The sequence below is a fragment of the Garra rufa genome, chromosome 2, assembly GCF_049309525.1.
Source record: "Garra rufa chromosome 2, GarRuf1.0, whole genome shotgun sequence".
In the NCBI taxonomy this organism is placed as follows: Eukaryota; Metazoa; Chordata; class Actinopteri; order Cypriniformes; family Cyprinidae; genus Garra; species Garra rufa.
Genome location: NC_133362.1, coordinates 40,570,170 through 40,595,256, shown reverse-complemented (window position 1 = coordinate 40,595,256; position 25,087 = coordinate 40,570,170). Strand labels below are relative to the sequence as shown.

Below are 25,087 nucleotides of genomic sequence, written 5' to 3'. Positions count from 1 at the left end.
GTCAAAGGTTCTTTAAAGAACCATCTCTTTCTTACCTTTTTATAATCTGAAGAACCTTCTTTCGCCACAAAGAACCTTTTGTAAAACAGAAAGGTTCTTCAGATGTTAAAGGATCTTTATGGGACCATCTAGACCAAAAGGTTCTTCTATGGCATTGTGAAGCACCTTTATTTTTAAGACTGTAGTAACAAATTTTGCATATGGAGGATTTTTATAGCATAGGGTTAAAATCAACCTTATGTACCTTCTTCGTATTTTCTTACTAAGGAATTAAGTTTATAATAATCTGTATTCTTACAAACATGTTCTCGTTTTTTTTTTCCAAATAAAAATCTTGAAATCCTGCAAAAACAATCTTAAAAATTATTCAAATTACAGTGCAATTTACAGTCATATGGAAATCATAGCATTTTTTTGACAATAGAAGAAGCACATTTTCACAGCATTTGTGAATTTTATTCTTGAAGTGACATTAATGACATGTTCTTGGGTATGTATCAACCACAGCTTGCATGTGTTAACGCTGTACAAATGAGTGTTGCTTTTTCACTTAATTTGCTAGGCACAAGGACATAAACAGCTTGCACAACCTGGCTCTCTTGTCACAAATTTGCAGCAAAATGCCCTCTGCATATGTTAACACACAGAGGGCACAGTGAACTGCAGCATCCGGATGACACTTCACTCTCTCTCTCTCTCTCACACACACACACACACACACACACACACACACACACACACACACACACACACACACACACACACACAGTCTCGTAGAACATGGCTGGAGAATACATTAACCAAGCCATACAGGAAATCAAACAAGATTTTCATGAAATCTACTTTGCTGCTAGTTTACTCCTTAATCCTTAAACCAACTTTTGTCTCCTAATCCTGTTAAATATAGCTAGCATTCAAAATACAACATTATTAGATTATACACTGACCTACAGAGCAAAAGAGCATTTACAGAGAGCAGAGTGTGGAACTAATGTCCATATCATAGATCTTGCACGGACTGAAATAGGATGGAGATCTAGCAAGAAGAAGAAGAAAAACGAAAACAAGCAAGCGTACACAATCAACAAAACTCTAACATTTCACTAATGACTCATCTGCATTGTTATGCACGTTAAGTAATAAGTTCCTTATCGAAAGGTATTTCTCGTTGCGTCGTCATTAGACGACTGCTTATGGGGAAACTCCTGTTTACTCCGAAACTGAAGCCTCATCTGTTAACATTTGCATAGTTGCACAAACCAATGGCGCTTAAGCCGGCCAGAAGGGGCGGAGCCGACTGCTATATAAGTCGACCAAAAGCGCCATTTTATCAGAATCTTTTCCTTCGGCAACGAGACCATTTATTCGCTGACTCTGCGATCAAGAAGCTGAAGAAGCCTCTCAGCAAGCTCGGAGAAAGAAACAGTGCAGTCACAGAGCTGAGTAACAGAGTTTGAATTTCACGTCCCCTGAAGGCATTTCAGAGGATGCTTTAGAGGCCGCTCTAAAGGGCTGCCAGTTGCAAAGCAAAAGCTATCTCGTTGAATAGTTGACGCCATAGCCCTGGCTTATGCCTCGGTTGGCTTACACCCTACTGGGGTGAAGGCCCACTCTACCAGAGGGATGGCCTCCTTGTGGGTGTGGTCTTATGGGATCTCTATTGGGAAGATTTGTGCGGCCGCCGGCTGGTCGTCACCGTCTACCTTTATAAGATTCCACAATTTGGACGTTCCTGCCCTGCAGGCGGGTTTTATCCGCTTAGATACTCTCCTCTAACCACCTTCTGGGTGGGTGGAGTTATGTTAAGCAGACCTCAGGTTACCCTCGGGTCTCTTGGTAGCACAGGTTTTTTGGCGCCCTCTCTGAGTGTCCTTGGACTGAGCTCGCTGAGCAGGCTTAATTCTGTTCTTGCTTGTAGCACGGCGTAACTGGATACGTTCCCCATAAGCAGTTAATTTAAATGACGACGCAACGAGAGTTACCTTTCGATAGGTACCGCTCTGGTTACTCACGTAACCTCAATTCCTTGAGATAAGGGAACGAGTGTTGCCTAAGCAGCCGTGCTAAAGTTGCATGAGAATCGATGGCTGTCGCTTCAGTCGTTTGATTCTGATAAAATGGCGCTTTTGGCTGACTTATGTAGCAGTTGGCTCTGCCCCTTCTGGCAGGTTTAAGCGCCACTGTTTAACAAATCAGGCTTCAGTATTGGAGTAAACAGGAGTTTCCCCATTAGCAGTTGACTAGTGACGACGCAACGCTCTTTCCCTTATCTCAGGGAGCCGAGGTTATTGTTTGTAACTGGAGCATTATAGTTACTAGTTGCTACTCATAAATAGTAACTGAGATAGTAACTAAATTACATCATTATAAAAGTAACTAATTACCAGGGAAAGTAACTCTTGTGTTACTTTTTTTAAATGTTTAAATGTGTCAAATAACTTGGATGCCCCCAATTTTAAATTTTGTAAATGAATAAAACATTGTACACTAATCTATACTATTTTAATGTTGCTGTGGGACAATATGAGAGACACCTTCCAGGGGCTAAATATCACGCAATTGGGGTTGCTTTAACCCGCGGACATGAAAAACATCTCACGGCAACACTTTTAACCCTCTTGGGTCGAAGACCAGAAAAGAACTAAAAAAATACTCTGTCATTTTGAAACTGCAAAGGGTCTACTTTTATTTGTGTATAGTCATAATAACAATGTGCTTTTGTAAAATAAAGAAAATAAACAGGGTGTGCTCTTTGCAGTCTCAGTCTCCGTCACCTCTCTTCACAGACACGTAATAGAAACAACCTGAATTTCTGTGAATTCCTGCCTCACAGACATGAGAAACATATGCATAGAAAGCTTGAAATGTCTACTTTGAAATGAAGTCACGTCGAAAACTAATATTCTCTGGTCAAGTAATCCATATGATACCAACGCAAGCTCCAGTTTTTCCAGTCTAAACTCATCTCTAATGTAATCATGCCCACGAGTGGCTCTGCTTTTCAAATTTTAAACATCCACGTGAGACGCACAGACATGTAGGTAAACGCCAACATCACCTCTGTAAAACGTGAACATTCATCAAGTTCATCTCGGCTGCTTTTCGTTTCTGGAAGAAGACGCGCTGAGAGGAATAAGCCAGAATTTACCTCAGAATATGAACGCAATGTGAAAACTAGAGTAACGCAACATTTTAATGTTAGTAACAGTAACAGGGAAAACATTTACTTGTTTTTCGATTACTCTTTACTGAAAAATGTAATGCCGTTAGTTACTTTGTTTATTTATAACACCGGTATTCCCATCGCTGCTCATCTGAATGCCTTTGGCCATTGCATTCCTAAACTCAACAGAATTGTGTGATTGGTCACTGCACTCACTTTATTTTACTTTGACTTATGTCACTTTCACTAAGGTGACTTAAGTAGGGAGAGTGGGAAGGTAAGCCATCAGAAGACCAATTTAGGAAAAAGAAGAGGGGAAATGTGCAAAAGATACAGTTGAAATCTAAATTTTATACACCTTGCAGAATCTGCAAAATGTCAATTGTTTTACCAAAATGCATGTTATTTTTTATTTTGTACTGACCTGAATAAGATATTTATTTTCACTTTTAGTTAAAAAGTTTACACACACGATTCTTAATACTGTGTTGTTACGTGAATGATCCACAGCAGTTTTTTTTTTTTTTTAGTTATAGTGTTCATGAGTTCCTTGTTTGTCCTGAACTGCCTGCTGTTCTTCAGGAAAATCCTTCAGGTCTCACAAATTCTTCCAGCATTTTCCAGCATTTTTGTGTATTTGAACCCTTTTCAAATATTTTGAGATCCATCTTTTCACACTGAGGACAACTGAGGGACTCATATGCAACTATTACAGAAGGTTTAAACGCTTACAGATGCATTAAGAGCCAGGGGGTGAAAACTATTTGAATGTAATGTTTAGGGTAAATCTTAAATAATTTTGTCTTCTAGGGAACATGTAAGTATTCTGTAGTTTCTGAAGGGCAGTACTAAATGAAAAATATATATATTTAGGCAAAATATGAAAAATGTAAATCCCCAGCAGTGTATCTATAATGTTCATTTATATGAACAAGCACAATTCAAACAGTATTAGCTAAAACCTACATTTCAACTGTAGTCTCTAATTCGAGGCAACGTAGAAATTAAAAGACAAATTGATTTTAATATTCTTTTGATTGCATCATCTGAGTACAACATATTTCTAATCATGCAAATGCAATGAATGTAGATGAACAATCTGATTGCTGAGTTCGTCCTCATCCACAAACTTCAGCTCACATCTTGCAAGATCTCACTTGCTCAGATTGGCTTTTTGCTGAGCACCTGGCACATCGTTTTCCCAACGGCGTGTCATGTGAAGCAACGTGTGCGGGGACGAAGTGTGTGTCTGCATAATAGGAATGTCAATTGTTCCATTAATTTGATTCCAGAATGAACTTCAAAAAGCCTAGAGCTTCTAAAGGCTGCGATTATGAAAGGAGGCATGATAGAGTTCTTTCTGCAGGCAAGAAAGCAGTGGATGTAAATTCACTTCTCAAAAAAAAAATGATGCACTTGTGAAAGCAATAAGGGAAAGTGTTACATGAGTCATGGGAGCGGCTGCACATGCTGTCCTATGCTGTATGATGTGATGTTTTTCAGGACAATGCAATCAGATTTTCATTCCCCGTGTTTATTAGACTGATTAATCTCTCCATAAATTACATTTTTGATTAGCTCTTAATGTTGTATTATGGAATACCCATAAGAGATATGAGAGTGCCTGTAGAGGGCTATGCCGTGTATTCAGCTGTAATTGAACGATCACAACATGCTTCAAGCAATCACATGCAGTCACATTTTCCCTAAAATGTATATTCCATGAGAATTACAAATGAATCTGCTGCGAGCCAAATTTTAGCCCACAATACCATCATAACCACTTTAACATCACGTTTATCGAAACCTATGGAAGCTTGTTTGCGACACAGGATGAAAAAATAAGGTAACTGAAAAAAATCACAATTATGAGTTGACAATTTGGAGAGAAATTTTTCAGAATTGTGATACAGCATATAAAGTTTACATTTAGCAATCATGAGTTTACAGTTCACAACTCTGACTTTTTTTTTTTTTCAGAAAATAAAATTTACTTCATGCAATTCAGTTTTTTCCTTCCACCCAAGACCTTTTTTCTCGCAATTTTTAGTTTTTATTTCACAATTACAGTATTTTTTCTTACAATTTGAAGAGGAAATTATCAGAATTGTGCTATATAAACTTGCAATTCTGACTGACTTTCACAATTCAGAAATCTCTAATAATATTTTACAACTCAGAAATAGATTTTACATCTCACAATTCCAAGTTCAAATTTTGCAATTCTGAGTTTATATTTCACAACTCTGACTTTTTTCTTAGAAAACAGTTTACATCTCGCAATTCCAGGTTTTGGTTTCCACCAAAGAATAAAACAATAAAGGTAATTGCAACCTTTTACTGTCACATCTGTGTTCTGTGTCTTTCCTTTTATGATCTGTGTCCTGTTCTCGTTTAGTTAATTAGTTATTCTGTCCACCTGTGTATTATTATACTCATTAGTTCCTCGTTTGTTTAGTATTTATAGCCCTTCCTTTCTTGAACAATGCTGTTTGTCTGTTCTCTTGGCCCCTTCGAGTTCCTTTTCCAAACACCCTGTCACATTTACCTTACAATTCTGACCTTTTTTCTTGCAATTTGGAGAGAAAATTCTCAGAATTGACACATAAACCTGTTCTGACTGACTTTCTCGCAATTCCAAGTTTACTTTTCGCAATTTTACTTTCATTTTATTTCACTTTAATTTCTATATATTTCACAACTCTGAAATCTCAAAAAATAGAGTTTACATCTCACAATTCAGTTTTGTTTCACCTCCAGAATAAAACAAAGGTAATTGCAACCTTTTATCTCACAATTCTGTCTTTTTCTCACAATTTGGAGAGTAAATTCTCAAAATTTTGACATATAATCCCGTTCTGACTGACTTTCTCACAATTTCAAGTTTACTTCTTGCAATTCTAGGTTTATATTTTACAACTCTGACTGATTTTCTTACAAAAAAGAGTTTACATCTCGCAATTCAGTTTTTTGTTTCCACCCCAGAATAAAACAAAAGATAATTGCCTTTTTTCTCACAATTTGGAGAGAAAATTCTTAGAATTTACATATAAACCAGCAATTCTGACCGAGAATTTTGACATATAAACCCGTTCTGACTGACTTTTTCGCAATTTCAAGTTTACTTCTTGCAATTCTAGGTTTATATTTTACAACTCTGACTTATTTTCTTACAAAAAAAAGAGTTTACGTCTCGCAATTCAGTTTTTGGTTCCCACCCCGAAATAAAACAAAGAAATTGCAACCTTTTATCTCACAATTCTGACCTTTCTTTTTTATAATTTGGAAAGGAAATGATCAGCATTGACATAAACCCACAATTCTGACTGACTTTCTCGCAATTCCAAGTTTATATTGAACAACTCAGAAATCTCAGAAAACAGAGTTTGCATCTCGCAATTCCAGTTTTTGGTTTCCACCAAAGAATAAAACAATAAAGGTAACTGCAACCTTTTACTGTCACATCTGTGTTCTGTGTCTTTCCTTTTATGATCTGTGTCCTGTTCTCGTTTAGTTAATTAGTTATTCTGTCCACCTGTGTATTATTATCCTCATTAGTTCGTTTGTTTAGCATTTATAGCCCTTCCTTTCCTGAACAATGCTGATGTGACACCCTGTCACATTTACCTTACAATTCTGACCTTTTTTCTTGCAATTCTGAGTTTTTCATCTCACAATTCTGTCTTTTTTCTTACAATTTGGAGAGAAAATTCTCAGAATTGACACATAAACCCGTTCTGACTGACTTTCTCGCAATTCCAAGTTTACTTTTCGCAATTTTACTTTCATTTTATTTCACTTTAATTTCTATATATTTCACAACTCTGAAATCTCAGAAAATAGAGTTTACATCTCACAATTCAGTTTTGTTTCACCTCCAGAATAAAACAAAGGTAATTGCAACCTTTTACCTCACAATTCTGACCTTTTTTCTTGCAATTTGGAGAGAAAATTCTTAGAATTGACATATAAACCAGCAATTCTGACTGACTTTCTCGCAATTCCAAGTTTACTTCTTGCAATTCTAAATTTATATTTCACAACTCTGACTTTTTTTTTTTTCAGAAAATAGAGTTTGTCTCGCAATTCAGTTTTTGGTTTCCACCCCGGAATAAAACAATAAAGGTAACTGCAACCTTTTATCTCACAATTCTGACCCTTTTTTCCTCACAATTCTGAGTTTTTATCTCACAATTCTGTCTTTTTTCTTACAATTTGAAGATAAAATTCTCAGAATTTTGACATATAAAACCGTTCTGACTGACTTTCTCGCAATTCCAAGTTTACATCTTGCAATTCTGAGTTTATATTTCACAACTCTGACTTTTTTCTCAGAAAACAGTTTACATCTCGCAATTCAGTTTTTGGTTTCCACCCCGGAATAAAACAATAAAGGTAATTGCAACCTTTGTCTCACAATTCTGACCTTTCTTTTTTTTTTATTTGGAGAGAATATTCTCAGAATTGACATATAAACCCACAATTCTGACTGACTTTCTCGCAATTACAAGTTTACTTCTTGCAATTCTAAATTTATATTTCACAACTCTGACTGATTTTCTTACAAAAAAGAGTTTACATCTCGCAATTCAGTTTTTTGTTTCCACCCCAGAATAAAACAAAAGATAATTGCCTTTTTTCTCACAATTTGGAGAGAAAATTCTTAGAATTTACATATAAACCAGCAATTCTGACCGAGAATTTTGACATATAAACCCGTTCTGACTGACTTTCTCGCAATTTCAGGTTTACTTCTTGCAATTCTAGGTTTATATTTTACAACTCTGACTTATTTTCTTACAAAAAAGAGTTTACATCTCGCAATTCAGTTTTTGGTTCCCACCCCGAAATAAAACAAAGTAATTGCAACCTTTTATCTCACAATTCTGACCTTTCTTTTTTTAATTTGGAGAGAAAATTCTCAGAGTTGACATAAACCCACAATTCTGACTGACTTTCTCGCAATTCTGAGTTTATATTTCACAACTCCGAAATCTCAGAAAACAGAGTTTAGATCTTGCAATTCCAGTTTTTGGTTTCCACCAAAGATTAAAACAATAAAGGTAATTGCAACCTTTTACCTTACAATTCTGAGTTTTTCAGTAAACAGTATGAAAATGGCCATTCAGCCAATATTGTACAGATTTATTGTGCATCCATAACGTACAGTATATGACACTACATTAATTTTTGAGTTTAGAGTTTGGCACTTTGTACTATGTACTCTTATTAAATGAAAAAGGAAAATGTTTCCCATGTCTAAAAAAAAAATATGATAACACTTTACAATAAGGTTAATTATTAACATCTACTACATTAGTTAACTTGAAATAAGAATGAACAATACTTCAACAGCATTTATTAATCTTTCAGTTATGTTTGTTAATGCAATGTGAATGAACATGAACAACTATATTTTTATTAACATTAACAAAGATTAATAAATAGAGTAATAAACATATTGTTCATTGTTTGTTCGTGTTAGTTAATCCATTAACTAATGTTAACAAATGACACCTTCTTGTAAAGTGTTACCAATAATACATTATGTAATACTGTATGTAAAATCATTTTTCATTGACTGCATAACCAGATAAGGCTTTTTTGGGAGGGTCATGTAATTTGTAACAAAGTGAAGTTGATGCGACACAGGCTGCAGCACATCTGCATGTTTGGCTGCGCTCTACAGTGTCCTCTCACGCAGGACTCTGTGAAGCTGGACACTGGACTGAACAGGTGGTGCAAACAGGCGGAAGCAGCATGAAAACTGGCTGTCCAAACCAGCTCTCTTTACACTCTCTACAGCCTTCTGATCAGCCACTCTCTCTTCCAGTCATCTGGCAAGAGCTCCAAACACGTGCTCGCTCAGATCAGCAGCACCATATGACGGGGTGCTGTTACACAGGGGGCAAAGACAGAGCTCACACCTTTCTTATAGCACTGGGTAACAGTTTGGGTCACATTGGTAAGAATTACCTCTAAACAAAACATTTGTGGGATGCATCAATCTATTGAAAAGATTGAAAATCCAGTTGGCTCTGTTTCAAAACTAGTGAGCTGCCTGCATAGGCATCATTGTAAAGCCTGGTTTACATGTAAGGGTGTGCACGGAAAGAATGACGTGTGCGTGTATGTGATGGCAGCACTTCAAGTAATGCACACTGCTCAAAAGTTGATGCATCGATCCCTCTTCCCTATTATTATTTTCTAAGATTTAGCAGTTTGTAGTAAATGCTGCGACACTAACAGGACTTTGGGTTGTTTTAGCATGCATTTGGGAAAACAACATGCACCAACCATCTTCCTAAACTCACAACGGGTGCGCTAATAAAAAGAAGGAAAGCTTTGAGGGCTTTTATACCAAATTAAAGCTTGTTTTAATATCTGAAAACGAATAAATTAAGACAGCCATACATATTAGTATTATAATTTTAAAATAGTATTTTTTTCTTAAATACTAAATTTTTTTACTGTGAAATATTACAATAGTAATATATAATAATTATTTTAAGTACAAATAAAAAACTTTTTTTTTAATTTTACAGTGAAATATTACAACTGTAATTTTTTTGTACTTAATCATATTTTTCTTAATTTTTTTTTTATTTACATACAAATATTACAATAGTAATATGTATTTTCTTGTTCAAAATTTTATTATTAGATATTTGAGTTTTTATTTTACAGTAAAATGTTTTATTAGGAATATTACTTATTTTAATATTTTTATTTGTACCTAAAATAATTATGTTATTTTTCTTATGCACTTGATTTTTTATTTTACTGTGACATATTACATTCTTTTTAAATATTTTTAGTTGTACTTTAAATTAAATGACGTTATTTTTGTTAAATACTTTTTTACATAGAAAAATTACAATTGTATTATTTCTTTTGTTGTTCAATATTTTTGTGTGCACTTAAAAAATTTAAATTATTCTATTATTATTTTTCTTAAATGTTTTTATTTTATTTTATAGTATTGTTATAGTAATATGTTTTATTTTATTAATTTTTTTATTTGTACTTAAAATAATGATTAATTAATGATTATATTATTTTTCTTAAATACTTGTTTTTTCTTTTACAGTGAAATATTACAATAGTAAATTTTTATTTGTAGTTAATGATATTTTTCTTAAATACATTTTAATTGATTTTTTTACATTATTATTTACATATTAATAGTAATATTTCTTATGTTGTTCAATATTTTTGTTCACTTATAATAAAACAATGATATTCTTATTTTTCTTAGATATTTGATTTTTTTATTTGACAGTAAAACATTGTAATAGTAATATTTCTTATTTTCTTATTTTTATTTGTACTTAAAATAATAATTATTTTTCTTAAATACTCAATTTTTATTTTACAGTGACATATTAACGTACATTTGTCATTTCTTATTAATATTTTTATTTGTACTTTAAATTAAATGATGTTATTTTTGTTAAATACTTTATTTTATTTTTTACTTTACATAGAAAATTACTATAGTAATATTTCATTTGTTTTTCAATATTTTTATTTGCACTTGAAATAAAATGAAAATTATTCTATTATTTTTTACAATGAATATTGTAGTAATGATATTTCTTATTTTAATTATTTATATTTTTAAATATTATTTTCTTTTACAGTAAAATATTACAGTAGTAATTTCTTATGTTTTTATTTGTACTTGAAACGATTTAATTTTTCTTAAATACTTTTTTGCTTTAGTTTATTTTATTGTTTTACATAGAAATATTATAATAGTAATATTTATTTTGATGATCAATATTTTATTTGTACTTAAAATATAATAATAATTGTTAGATTATTTTCCTTTAATATTAGATTTTTTATTTTATACAGGGTTTCTGCAGATATGAACAAGTGAAATTTGAGACTTTTTAAGACCTTTTTAATACCACCTTATATGAAATTTAAGACCGAAACCTGTAATGGAAATAGATATTATATTACATGCATATATGTAATATTTATTGTGTTTAATGTAAAAAGTAAACGCAATTTCATGGCTGTTATAAATTAAAATTTATTACTACGATATACAGTGAACTTTTCATATCAGCAGATACTATTCCACACAAAATATCCCCATAAAAGTACCACTAGAAATATCTGATGTAAAAAAAAATTCTGAAGCAATATTTTCATCAGTGCTCTATTAGCTTTTACATCTTAAATCTGCATATTTGATTTACCTTTATAAAGGCCTTTTTTTTTTACTTTTGAAATGTATGCATTACCTTTGAAATTTATTTTATGAATTTATCAATAAATTCTAAATGGCTGTTAGCAGTGAGATTACATAATTTACACTGCAAAATTAAAAGTGAGATTAATGTTTTAAATACATTTATTGATTTATAATTATATACATTAAAAATGTTGGGTGTGGAGGCATACTTTTAAACACACTAAACTACCAGCAGGTGGCGGTAAGTCACTTCATGAGCGAGTTATTTCAACTGATTCGAGCAAAACGCTGAATCATAGCAGAACGTTGCTAGGAGAATGCTTCTGCTAATGTTGCATATTGTCTAATATGTAAGTAACTACTTGACTAACTACTTTTTTATTGAGCTAAAATTAATGTAACATTTGTAATTGTGAGAATTTTTAGCAAAAAGCTCACTTGGTATATTACTGAACTATATCATGTTATAAATAAACTATACATTTTAAATTTTTACCTCAGTGTGTTTCTTTAGAGTGCTGTTACATTCATTTGTTTTAAAGTATGTCACAAATAGACCAGAAATACACTATCCATTATCAATTTCTGTTTACGTTTAATGTATTAAAATATGAATCTTTCTTGCCTTTGGATGCTTCTCTAGTTGTTTTTGTCACTTCAGTTTTAATCAGGCGGTTTGTTCGGTCGGGCAAGTAAAAAAAAAACATTTTAAAAGTATTTCGAACGCTGGCGGTCAGCTAGCTCGACCTATATTTCTTATTATTATTGATAACATTATATACAGAAAAAGGTAGTTTGACCTGTATTCTGCTAACTGCGATTCTGAAGACGCAGTAACTTCCACAGAGGGAGAAAAAAATCTAGTTGTTAGCAACTGGCCTTAGCCAAGCCCTATATTCAGTTTTTTTCAAGCTAAGTATCACTAAACTTGCACTTCCCCATAGCTAAAAAGTTAAATCTATTTTACTTCTGCGGTACAATCCGAGAGAGACTCGCGGCAATAACAGAAAGCTGATTGGCTATTGCATGCTGGTCTCATTTGTAGTTTAAATACAGCAAATTATATTTGGAATAGTGAAATAAAGAACTACAACACCACGGAAACAACAAAAAGAGAATTTAAATGAGCATTAGAGGTAGCGTTACATGGACATCGGAAAAATAAGACCTGTGTAAAATTATTTAAGACCTAGAACAGCGAATTTAAGACTTTTTAAGGCCTAAAATTTTGATTTTTAAATTTTAGACTTTTTAAGACTTTTTAAGACCCCGCGGAAACCCTGTTTATAGTCAAATATTGTAATAGTATCACTTTTTTTATTTGTACTTTATTATTATATTACTTTTCATAAATATTTGATTTTCTTTATTTTACAGTGAAATATTACAGAAGTAATTCCTAACTATTATTGTAATACTTTTCTGTAGTAATTCTTCTTATTCTATATAATAATTTTATTTGTACATAAAATGAAATAAATACTATTTTTGTTTTATTTTGCTTAAATACTTGATTTTTTATTTTACCGTGAATTACCACAATAGCAATTTTCTTTAATACTTTTTATTTAGTAAGAAAAAATCATAATAAAAATAGCTATAATAATCATTATAATCACACTGATATATAACCAGAATTTTTTTTTATAATTTTAAATTGCAATCACAATTTTATTTTAAAAAAGCAAAAAGCAAGATTAATTTTCCCTCCAAATCATGCAGCCCCACCACTGACTTTTATTGTATGGACAAAAACTTATTTTGTGCTCCACAGATGAAAGAAAGCTAAACAGCTTTGGAACAACACATGGGTGAGTAAATATTTTTTGGATAAACTATATTTAAAAGTGTAATAGCAAGCAATCTCTCACCTCAAGTTCTTGAAAGTCATCATCATCGTCATCTACATCGTAGGAGAGCGTCTGGATCTTGGCGTCTTCCATTGAGAGATCCAGCAGTTTGCTGTCAGTGAACAGAATTCCATCTTTAGTGCCGGCGGAGCCGGACGAGGCGGCGTTCATCTCCTCAATGAAGGTGGTCTCGCAGCAGTCGCCCCCCTCTCCCCATGCTCTCAACACGCTCTCGGGGTACAGGAGGAGGTTAGGTCTGTAGTAAGGGTCTATGGCCTGGGGCAGGGCGCTGGGGTTGAGCAACTGTGGGGGTCCTCGACCATCCGGTGTCCCATTTATGTCCTTGGACACCACATGGCCCTGATACTGCGGGGCAGAATAGACCGACACCAGTCCTTCCTTAGTCTCCACCATTAAGTTGTGGGTATTGATCAAACCATTATGTTTGCAACATTCATGTCCCAGGTCGGTATTTCCCGCTAATTGGGTCTTCCCTTGAGTAAGAGGGTCTTTCTCCTCTGCCGCTCCGGTTTCTAGTCGTGTTCGGACCCCTTTCTCCATGCTGGTCTGTTGGTGTGGAGGAAGGCTTGCCTCATGAATGGCTTTGTGGAGGCATGAGGTTGAAGTATCACTCCCCTCTTTCCTGCATGAATCACATCAGTTTGGTTATGAACAGGTTCAACAATGACTGTATGATTTTGAGATCCATCTTTTCACACTGAGGACAACTGAGGGACTCATATGCAACTATTACAGAAGGTTCAAACACTCACTGATGCTCCAGAAGGAAACACAATGCATTAAGAATCGGGGGTGAAAACTTTTGAACGTAATGAGGATGTTTACATTTTTCTTATTTTGCCTCAATATTACTTTTTTTCATTTAGTACTGCCTTTCAGAAGCTACAGGAGATACTTACATGTTCCCCAGAAGACAAAATAAGTTACATTTACCCTGTTCTTTTAAATTAAAAAAAGTTTTCACACCCTCTCATGCATCGTTTTCCCTCTCTGGAGCATCAGTGAGTGTTTGAACCTTCTGTAGCCTAATAGTTGCATATGAGTCCCTCAGTTGTCCTGAGTGTCAAAAGATGGATCTCAAAATCATACAGTCATTGTTGGAAAGGGTTCAAATACACAAAAATGCTGAAAAACCAAAGAATTTGTGGGACCTGAAGGATTTTTCTGAAGAACAGCATGCAGTTTAAATGTTCAGGACAAACAAGGGACTCATGAACAACTATCATTAAACAAAAAAACACAGCTGTGGATCATTCAGGTAAGAATTAGTATTAAGTGTTAAGTATTAAGAATCAAGTGTATGTAAACTTTTGAACGGGGTCATTTTTATAAATTCAACTATTTTTTTCACTTGTGGGCTATATGTAAATGTCCTTTATGTGAAATATCTTATTTCAGGTCAATACTAAATAAAATTAACATTGATTTTGTATGATCCCTCGCATTTTGGTAGAAAAGAAGAAAGAAAGACATGAACATCTTGGATGACAATGGAGTACATTATCTGCAAATTTTGGTCTGGAAGTGAACTAATCCGTTAAAGCATCTTAGGTGTTTCCATGTTTTCTACAAAATGAAACCAAAAAGCGAGGGTTTATAACATTTGGGATAATGTAAGTACACAGGTCAACAATATATGTTACACTGTTCTAGTGGTTTTTGGATATTTTAATCAAAAATCATCCAATTTGTGCTTTTAAATATCAATTCCAGAGCAGTAGTTTACAGTATTTCAGCAGTATTCTGCAAAAATAAAAGAATTTGAAACATTTAAAGCTAAAGAATTAGTTTGGAAGTGAAGAATTTAATGCATCATACTGTAATTGATAATGTTATAATTATTACATATATTATTATGATCATTAATAAACCACATATTCGATGTGAAATGTAGACTGAGTGGTGCTAAAGGAGAGTTTGTTTTTTCCCCCTGAAACAGATAAAAGTACATATGGTTTTGTACGTGTAATTGCAGTTCTGACTTTAAATGTCCGTTGAGTGGCGCTATAACTCTAATGTTCTGTGACGTTTTAAAATAACATTACCATCTGCACTACACCTAATCCTATCCAATAGTAAGAACAAAGTGCACGTGATGTAAAAACACAATGCAAGCATGCCGTTTTAGCTTGTTTTTCAATTTCCCATCTTTCAGCTCTTTCGTCATGAGTCATGTTTTTCAGTACCCTGGAAATCCAGAGGTCTCGCGAGAGCACAATTTGAATTGTCTCTGCAAGACACTCTGGCATCGAGCAATGATCCACATTACTGCATTACGTAAGCAGTTCTGGGAACCAATCAAATCGGTCTATCTGATGTAGGCGGGTCAGAGACAAGCTAAGCTGATGACGACAGCGCTCCGACGTCCAGAATCATTAGTAAACAGATGAACACCAGCTGTTTGAAACGGCTTTGGCCGCTACAATGAACGAGTTAGACTTGGCTTTTCATATAAAAGAGGAACAGAATCGATGCGCTCGAATCGTTCCTTTGTAAGAAGGACTTTTTTGCTGTTTTGCCGACTGGATACGGCAAGAGTTTAATCCATCAGTTAGCTCCGCTGGTAGCTAAGCGTATGAGGCTTAGTGAAAACTTAGTGATTGGTCGTGGCGTTATCCAATTGCGTGCAGTGAGAGTTTCAAATGCATGCTTGGTGCCGCCCCTCCAGTTAGACACTTTTCATTGCTCGATGCCAGACCCTTAATCTTAATAGATTAGGGTCTGGATTTTTCCAGGCTAGTTTTTCAGAGGATTTGTACCCAAGGATTCCGCATCCTAAGTCAAATTCCATGCCGACTGAGCTACAGAGCAAGCTTGTTACATCCAGAAAGTGAAACATATGGCGCTGTAATTAAAGGTCAACCGATGTATCGGTTTTACCGATTAATCTGCACTGATAGTTGATTGGCGGAACAATCGTTTTTTTCCGGGTTGGGTCCGCTGCGGCTGAAAAGGTCCTCATTATACGGCAAAGTCTTTGTTATACAGCACAAGAGTGGCCTCTTGGATCAGTAGTCTACTTTTTAATTAAATAGAGAACTATTTTTTCCCATGCAGTATCCAATTTAAAAACTATCGGTCAATTAATGGCTATCGGTACTAAAAACTATTACAACTGTTTGCTGCTGTACCGCCTCTAGTGTTAGTTTCTGTTGGAAACTGCAGTAATATGTACTTATTGGTACATATTTTACATCTTGCTCACAAATTAACTGCTTCTATTCTAAAACATTTGTGATTATCTAATCAAAATAAGTTAGTCACACACTGGGCAAAAGTGCAGTGCCGCGACTAGAAGAACTCGCAGCTATCTGCATGACTGCATTGCGTTCAATTCAAGAGGCAATCTACAAGAGTTTATTTGATCACCATATGGGCAAAAGAATACTGCTGTCCTTTCTCCACTAATGCTCCATCTAGTCACAAAATAATCACTTAGTAATGATATAAAAACATGCACTACAGTAAACTGTGTACACACCGCTTTGTTGTCGATGTTTTAAATTTCTGAAGTGTCCCGCTCTGTGCACGTGTGTAAACAAACTGCACATGCTGTCAGTGATTTCCACCACTAGAGTTCCCACAGGTATGTTTTTGTTATGAGATCAGGTAGCAACCAACAACCATTGTGAATTTAATGTGGACATTATTGCTCTAAAATGGAGTTTGAATCTACTTTAAAGTCCATCAATTGTGAATCACCACTCACAATTATAGGAATTGCGAATAGAAACTCCACATGCATGACAGAAATCAGAATTTTGGTTTAAAATGTCCCTAGCCTAACATTTAATGAGATTAATGGAATTTTAATGATCTTTTTTCTGAGATTCAGATGAATAGAAGAAACACAAATTCATCTCTGAGTAAATGATGGCAGACAAATGTCCTCAATCTGTCACATAATCATGTAGTCTTCAAATTCAACTTCATTTTTTCCTCCAAACTCTCAAAAGGCCCTTGAATTCTTGTTTTCCAACTCTGCAACTGTTGGTTGCTCTTATTTAATGCATGTCTAGGCCATTGATCTCAGACTCTGCACCACCGAATTATCCGAAACCCTACGGCCAGGTTGCCGAATACACAAACTTTCTTTTCTGCTAAGTTCAGCAGTGTGCCGAACAGAAGCTGTGCCCGATGCTGGGGGCACCTAATGGGTGCGCAGCATCCTATAATCTGATTTAGAGTCTACTGCCATGAGCACAGAAAATCCATCACAGCATCAGCAGTGTCCTGTAAGCAATTAGATGCTTCAGTGCAGGAACTCTACTGTACGTGATCACGGCTCACCGGCCACATGGAAAGACAGATTCATCTAAATTTATCTACAGTTTTAACAAATCAGATGACTGAATATAAGTGAATCTGATGTCACCATTTCAATCAGTCCTTTAGGGTAAAGGCATTTGTGAAAAGGAAAAAGTGCTGGATAGCCTCCAGGAAAACATATATCAGTTTAACAGGGCTGGTGTGAAAACATCAATACCACATTAAAGACTCCATGAATATAACATTACACACTAGCATTAGACCGATATATTAGCCAAGCCATTTAATCAGACAGTATTAAGCAGTTTTCTGATTAACAGCATTTGGACAGTCAACACGAGTTTTTGTCTCCACATTTGTCAGTTGCAAATTTGATTGACAGCTTTGGCAATGGATCATAAATATTATGTAAATGTTATATTTTAATATTTTATGTTTATTTGCTGTTACTTTATTATATTATATAAGCACTGGCCAAAGACATACTGGTTAACAACAACAAAATCCTTAATTCAAACAGACCTACAAGGTCAACTAGGCTACATAAAATAGTCCAATTTAAATGATCATATTTTTTTGTACTAAAAAAAAAAACAAAAAACAAAATATCTTGTGAGTAGACATTGGAACAGATTTGTGACCCTGGACCACAAAACCAGTCTTAAGTCGCTGGGGTATATTTGTAGCAATAGCCAAAAATACATTGTATGGGTCAAAATTATTGATTTTTCTTTTATGCCAAAAATCATTAGGAAATTAAGTAAAGATCATGTTCCATGAAGATTTTTTGTAAAATTCCTACTAAAAATATATCAAAATGTAATTTTTGATTAGTAATATGCATTGTTAAGAATTTAATTTGGACAACTTTAAAGGTGATTTTCTCAGTATTTAGATTTTTTTTGCACCCTCAGATTCCAGATTTTCAAATAGATGTATCTCGGCCAAATATTGTCCTATCATAACAAACCATACATCAATAGAAAGATTATTTATTGAGCTTTCATATGATGTATATATCTCAGTTTGGTAAAATTTAACCTTATGACTGGTTTTGTGGTCCAGGGTCACATTTGAGGTGTAACGACTCAAATCGCCTATAACTAAATGACAGGTTTTTGAAAGTCAAAGCATTGTTGGAGTTTTCTTGCTAAATAGGCGTGTGACAACTGATTCATTGATTTCGAAGAGTTGGGTGTTGAACCTGTTCCTTCCATCTTTAAAAATAAGAACAATAAGCAAAAAAGAACACAAAATTAGAAAGTGAATCAAGAGAACGAGGCATCGGAGTCGATAAACGGACCTTATGTTTTCACATAGGAAATGGAAAACCCGAAAGCACTTTGAGCACAAGGGGAAGGAAAGATCTGTCACTCTGCTTCACCCTGAACATCAATCCAGACGAGTATTTGTGACTCCGGAGCACAAAACCAGTGTTAAAGGAGTAGTTCACTTTCAAAACAACAATTTACAGATAATTTACTCACCCCCTTGTCATCCAAGATGTTTATGTCTTTTTTTCTTCAGTCGTCAAGAAATTATGTTTTTTGAGATAAACATTTCTGGAAATTTCTCCATATAATGGACTTAAATGGTGCCCCGATTTTTGAATCTTCAAAATGCCGTTTAAATGCAGTTTAAATGCAGCTTCAAAGGGCTGTAAACGATCCCAGCCGACGAAGAAGGGTCTTGTCTACCGAAACGTTTGGCCATTTTCTTATAAAAATATATTTTTATATACCTTTTAAGCACTGAAACTCGTCCAGCACTAGGGCTTGTAGTGCGCGTTCCCGACTTTACGTACTCACGTCGAAAGGTCACGCGTGACGTATGCGAAACTACAGACCCAGTGTTTACAAAGCGAACTTGAGAAGAGAGAAAGTGCAACGCAATCAAATACTCTTTAGCAACAAGGTACAACATACAGTACAACGATGTCGGACGACTTTGAAGCTGGAGGAGCACATGAGTTTTTCACCGTTTCCTACCTTTTTGAGCCGGAATACACAGACGATGAACTCTGTCAGAGAGAGAAAACTGCGACAGCCGCGGCGGCGACACAAGCCTCGGACAGACCGCGTTCAAACGAGACGAGATGGTGGTGCAAGTGTGGAAAATGCCAGCCATTTCCAGCGGAGCAGGAATCTCAGTGCTGTCTCGACTGGACCACATCTGTTCCACTGTTACAAACAATCGGCGAGTCAGGTGATGGGATTGCTTCAAGCATTCGCTGCGTTGCGGAGCACGGTGGACGCAGTACGTAAAGTCGGGAACGCGCACTACAAGCCCTAGTGCTGGACGAGTTTCAGTGCTTAAAAGGTATGTAAAAATATATTTTTCTAAGAAAATGACCGAACGTTTTGGTAGACAAGACCCTTCTTCGTCGGCTGGGATCGTTTACAGCCATTTGAAGCTGCATTTAAACGGCATTTTGAAGATTCAAAAATCGGGGCACCATTTAAGTCCATTATATGGAGAAATTTCCAGAAATGTTTATCTCAAAAAACATAATTTCTTGACGACTGAAGAAAAAAAGACATAAACATCTTGGATGACAAGGGGGTGAGTAAATTATCTGTAAATTGTTGTTCTGAAAGTGGACTACTCCTTTAAGTAGCAGAGGTATATTTGTAGCAATGGCCAAAAATACATTGTATGGGTCAATTTTTTTTCTTTTATGCCAAAAATCATTAGGATATTAAGTAAAGATGTTCCATGAAGGCTTCTGACCACGTCCTCTGAAATTTTCCATTTTTGCGGAACATCTAGTATTTTTTAATAATACTGCACTGCAGCCACTGGAACTTCAAAAAAATTAGATATGGTCTTATAGCCTTTTCCTGACTTGTGAGCAGCCACAATGCACAGTTATGAACACACTGGTTTGTAGTGCAAACAGTTTCAACATTTACTGCACATTGTTATTCTTCTCGTTATATCGGATAAATAAACCGGAAGTCTCACCCACAGGCTTACTTCCACATTAAAGAAAAAGGTGGATAGCAAAGAAGAAATATATGAACTAGCTGGCCAAAATTGATCTGAAATGTAAGTTACAGTTCATGGTCAGAGAACCTGTATTAAAACTTTAACTGTAGCAATGCCGCTGTTCAGGGCCAGAAATGAACTTTTCCATTTATTTTTTTACATTTGTGAGGGCAATGTTTATAATCACCTTGTTGTTATAAAAACATATATTGTCTTTAATGTTGAATACTTATTATTGCTCTTTATATTGTAATAATTATCATTTATATCGATATAGAAAACAATATAAAACGTTTTTGTTTCGTTTTAGGGCACATCATCATATTCTGGCTTCATAGACAAAAATATTGTTTCATGACGTTAGTGTAGTCCACCACAAGTTATGCAAAAACTAATCACTGAAGCTACAAAAGTAATCTTCTACGTACATCATATCTGCACTTGATAAAAATGATTTTTGAAGTAAACAATACAGAAAAACCAATGTAATTTCTACATTAAATAATTGAGTTCAGGCAAGAATATAAAAAAAGTAAATTCAATATTCGTACTCAATTTAAGCTTGTAGAGTTTAAAATGTGAACTTATAAGTATATTTTACTTGGAATTGTTTGTTTTTACAAAGATTGTTTAAGTAAATATCAAAGTCATGATCCCATTGTTCACATTGTTCCCATCATGCACTAGGGCATGAATAATTAATAAGGTTAAATTATTTGCTGTTTTCGAGATGTATTCAGGGGCGCCGCTAAGGGGGGGAAGTTAGGACAATTCTAAGGGCCCACGCCTTTTAGGGGCCCCCAGAGATCAGCTTTGGTATGGTAGGGGGGGCCCAACCTCATATTTTGTCATATAGGGCCCAAAATTGCGAGCAGCGCCCCTGGATGTATTTACGAGATAAAAATGGCTCGTTGATGACTAAAACATGACGAGACGTGTGTGAGTTTTCGTTGACGAAACATGAATAGACGAAAATGTTAGTGGGTGGTCCGTCAGACGTTTAAAATGCATGACATTTCCGCTTATTGTGCATGCCAATTAAAACTTAAAAAGTATCTGACGCTATGGCAAGCCGTTTTAGCATTAAATACTCTTTGCTGTACTAGTATGGCAAGCCGTTTTAGCATTCCATCCTTGTTTGTCTTTTATGTTCTAAAACATTCCTTCGTTATTGTAATTATTGGTGAAAATAGTCGATCCGGAAGCTCACATTGTGTTGAACTATAGATCTGCTATTTTCACAACTTATAAGTGACACTACCCAACAGCAAAATACTTACTGACCTACATTAATTTGTTAAAAGACTACTTTTTTCCCTTTTTTTGACTAAAACTAGACTAAAACCTTTTTGACTTTTCGTCGACTAAAACCTTTTTGACTTTTCGTCGACTAAAATTGGACTAAAACTATCACATATAGAAGTGACTAAAATTTGACTAAAACTAAGAAGCATTTTAGTCCAAAAGACTAAGACTAAGACTAAATCTAAGATGGTTGTCAAAAACAACACTGGTTTTGTAACATGTAGAGTTCATTTTCTACTCAAAATGACCCTTTCATATTCAAAAACTATTTACTGATTGTTACTGTCATTGTGTATCATGTGCCAAGTACTAAGATCTCTGTGTTCATTTGCTTAGTAACTACATTGAGTCAACATTTAACCTTAAAAACAATAAGGAGCCATCTACTTGCTTACGTACATGTTTGTAAGCGAACCACATGCTTTATGGCATTTTTTTATCAGCGCAATGATGTTTGAGTAAAGTTTACAAACCGTAGCTAAGTTAAATGTATTTGCAGACAGCAGAGTAAACTTAAACTAATTAAGTCGAAATGACTCATCAAACTCTAACTGCATGATAACTTATTTCCTTTGTTAATTTTACTTAAATTAGTTAAGTAGATTTTACTTAATTACATACTTAAATTTCACTTTAAAAATGTGCATGCAAAAACTTGCCAAATAAAAATGAAGCAAATTTACTTATTGTTTTTTTCAGTGTGTATTGTTTATAAAAAAAAAGAGTCAACATCTAAGCTAATCTAAGCGCATCTGATTGGCCAATGCATTCCTAAGTTCAACAGAAACGCTTTTGATTTGCTGTAAGGCTAAACCTACATAAAATTTTCACATTTCATTTTAACCGCGACAGCCATAATATGTTGTTTACTTGTGCAGAGACATTTTTTGGCCCCTTTGTCTTGCATTTATGGGCATTTTTGCAGAATAACAGCACATGACAAGGCTGTGATTATTCAATACACCAGCATTATTATTAATATTGCCATTAAAAGCACCGAGATACATTCCAAACCTAGTTTTTCTGTAATGAAACATTTGATTTATTACGTGATTCTCGTGTTTTCAATATTACAGTTTGTTTGGATAGAAAAATAAAAAATACAATATGTTATCAAAACAAACAAAAAAAATCCGAACTTAGGGTTTTGCACTGTAAGTCAATTCTGAAAATTCAAAACAAACAAAAACAAGCCCTGCGTCCTAGAGCTGTGCATGGAGCTGTTCAAGGCGCAAAACCTTGAAAACATAGCTATCATAGAACTGACCATATCAATGCAAGATTAATTATTTAATGAGTATGATGATTTACCATTACAGTCATCAATCAATCAACTTGCGCATCAAGTGAGCTCTGCTTGATGGTCCTATGCGTAAAATGCACCAGCGCAAGAATGAGATCAAGGGTGAACTGAGACAAACAGACCGCGAGAAAGGTTTCTGTTGCCAGGCTTCAGAAAGGCTGTGATGCACTGATGTCATCTTGGTGCAATCATTCATTTGCTGTACAAGTTCGTGATCAGACTGGTAACTTACCTTCCAAGGTGAGCTGGTATAGCAGTCGGTAAATGTTCACCTGAACAATGAATAATCTCAATGACTGGGGAAACGTTCGAGTCATATATCCGTTTACAATTTTATTTGTGGAGCAGAGCAATAAATAAAAGTCCAAAGTGTCCAGATTTTGTCCCCGTTTCAAAAAGTCATCTATCAAGAGTAGGGGGGGGATCACCAGCAAAAACCTTTAATGCGGACACGATGTCGATTATACTGCATTTTTCCAGCCGTTTTAATACGACTGCGGTAAAATGGTAGTTTTAAAGCGAAAAGACGCGTCGACACTGTTGATGTCCAAGCACTATAATGCACTTGCTTTCTCTTCATCTGCGGTCTTTATACGGATGCGCTCGAGTTCCCCTGGGTCCTAAAGATCGCACAGGACAGGACCATTTGTTTTCATGATTTATCTGTTTATTTATAGCTTGTAGTTTATTCAGATTCATACTTGGTAACAATACAACAACAGCGCAATGCTGTTAGCCGATTATGAGTGACAGCTAAAGGGTGTTGTTAAACACGACCAGCAGTGGAGTTACAGTAAAGGTCGTTGCCTTTATAAAATAGATACCTTATAATAAACTTAAAATTAAATTTACTCAAAAATTACTTTGGGTGTTGCACAGTGATATGAAAGGGGTTTTTCGTCTGACCAATCAGAAGCCAGGACCAGAAATCTGTTTTATAAATTAAACAAATTCCATTACAAACTGAGATCAAATTATAACAATATATGCATAGACAAACAAATTAGGTTTATATTCTCTCCAAATCCAGTTTTTTATCCAGCTGTGTGACACAATCCAAAAGACAATGCTTTCTTTTTGTAAGCTTTCTTTATTAATAATACATATTTGGAATGTGTTTGGATAACATTAAATCTTAATTTCAAAATTGTGGATGTGTTATTTATGGTTTTAAAATTTGTGTTTCAGAGTGTGAGGAATGAAAGAGTTTGGTTTGCAGAATTTAGACTCTCTGCAGAAATTATTTTTGCAAAAAAAATAAAAAATAAATAAATAAAAAGCTTAAATTGTATAAAACTCTTGTACAAAATTTCACTTAAAGGGATAGTTCACCCAAAAATGAAAATAATAATAATATGAACATAAATATGGATATTAAAGGAACACTCCACTTTTTTTGGAAATAGGCTCATTCTCCAACTCCCCCCGAGTTAATAAGTTGAGTTTTACCGTTTTGAAATCCATTCAGCCGTTCTCCTGTTCTGGCGATATCACTTTTAGCATAGCTTAGCATAGATCATTGAATCCTATTAGACCAATAGCATCGCGTTCAAAAATGACCAACGAGTTTTGATATTTGTCCTATTTAAAACTTGACTCTTCTGTAGTTATATTGTATACTAATACTAATAATGTAAAGCATCGATTTTCTAGACTGATAAGATTAGGAACTACACTTCCATTCCGACGTAATAGTCAAGGAAGTTTGCTGCCGTAACATGGCCGAAGCAGGCACAGTTATATCACGCAGCACATGTGCAAATGGTAACCTAATTTCAGGTGCTGCGTGATATTACTGCACCTGCTTCGGCCATATTAAGGCAGCAAACTTCCTTGACTATTACGCCGGAATGGAAGTGTAGTTCCTAATCTTATCGGCCTAGAAAATCACAGCTTTACATTTTCTGCCGGTCTTAGTACACGATATAACTGCAGAAGAGTCAAGTTTTAAATAGGACAAATAGCGAAACTCGTTGGTC

At 34.8% G+C, this 25,087-nt stretch overlaps 1 protein-coding gene across 1 annotated transcript in view; it reads right to left on the bottom strand.

The window, feature by feature from the left end:
• The window catches only part of LOC141326453 (synapse differentiation-inducing gene protein 1), a 42,694-nt gene extending 19,047 nt beyond the window's left edge, over positions 1 to 23,647 (bottom strand). Inside the window, exons 1-2 of the mRNA XM_073835201.1 lie at positions 23,341 to 23,647; positions 13,244 to 13,865 (exon numbers count right to left, since the gene is read on the bottom strand). Coding sequence (XP_073691302.1) covers positions 13,244 to 13,783 — 540 coding nt within the window. The 5' untranslated portion in view covers positions 13,784 to 13,865; positions 23,341 to 23,647. The remainder of the gene's footprint in view (positions 1 to 13,243; positions 13,866 to 23,340) is intronic.
• Between the last annotated feature and the right edge of the window lie 1,440 nt (positions 23,648 to 25,087).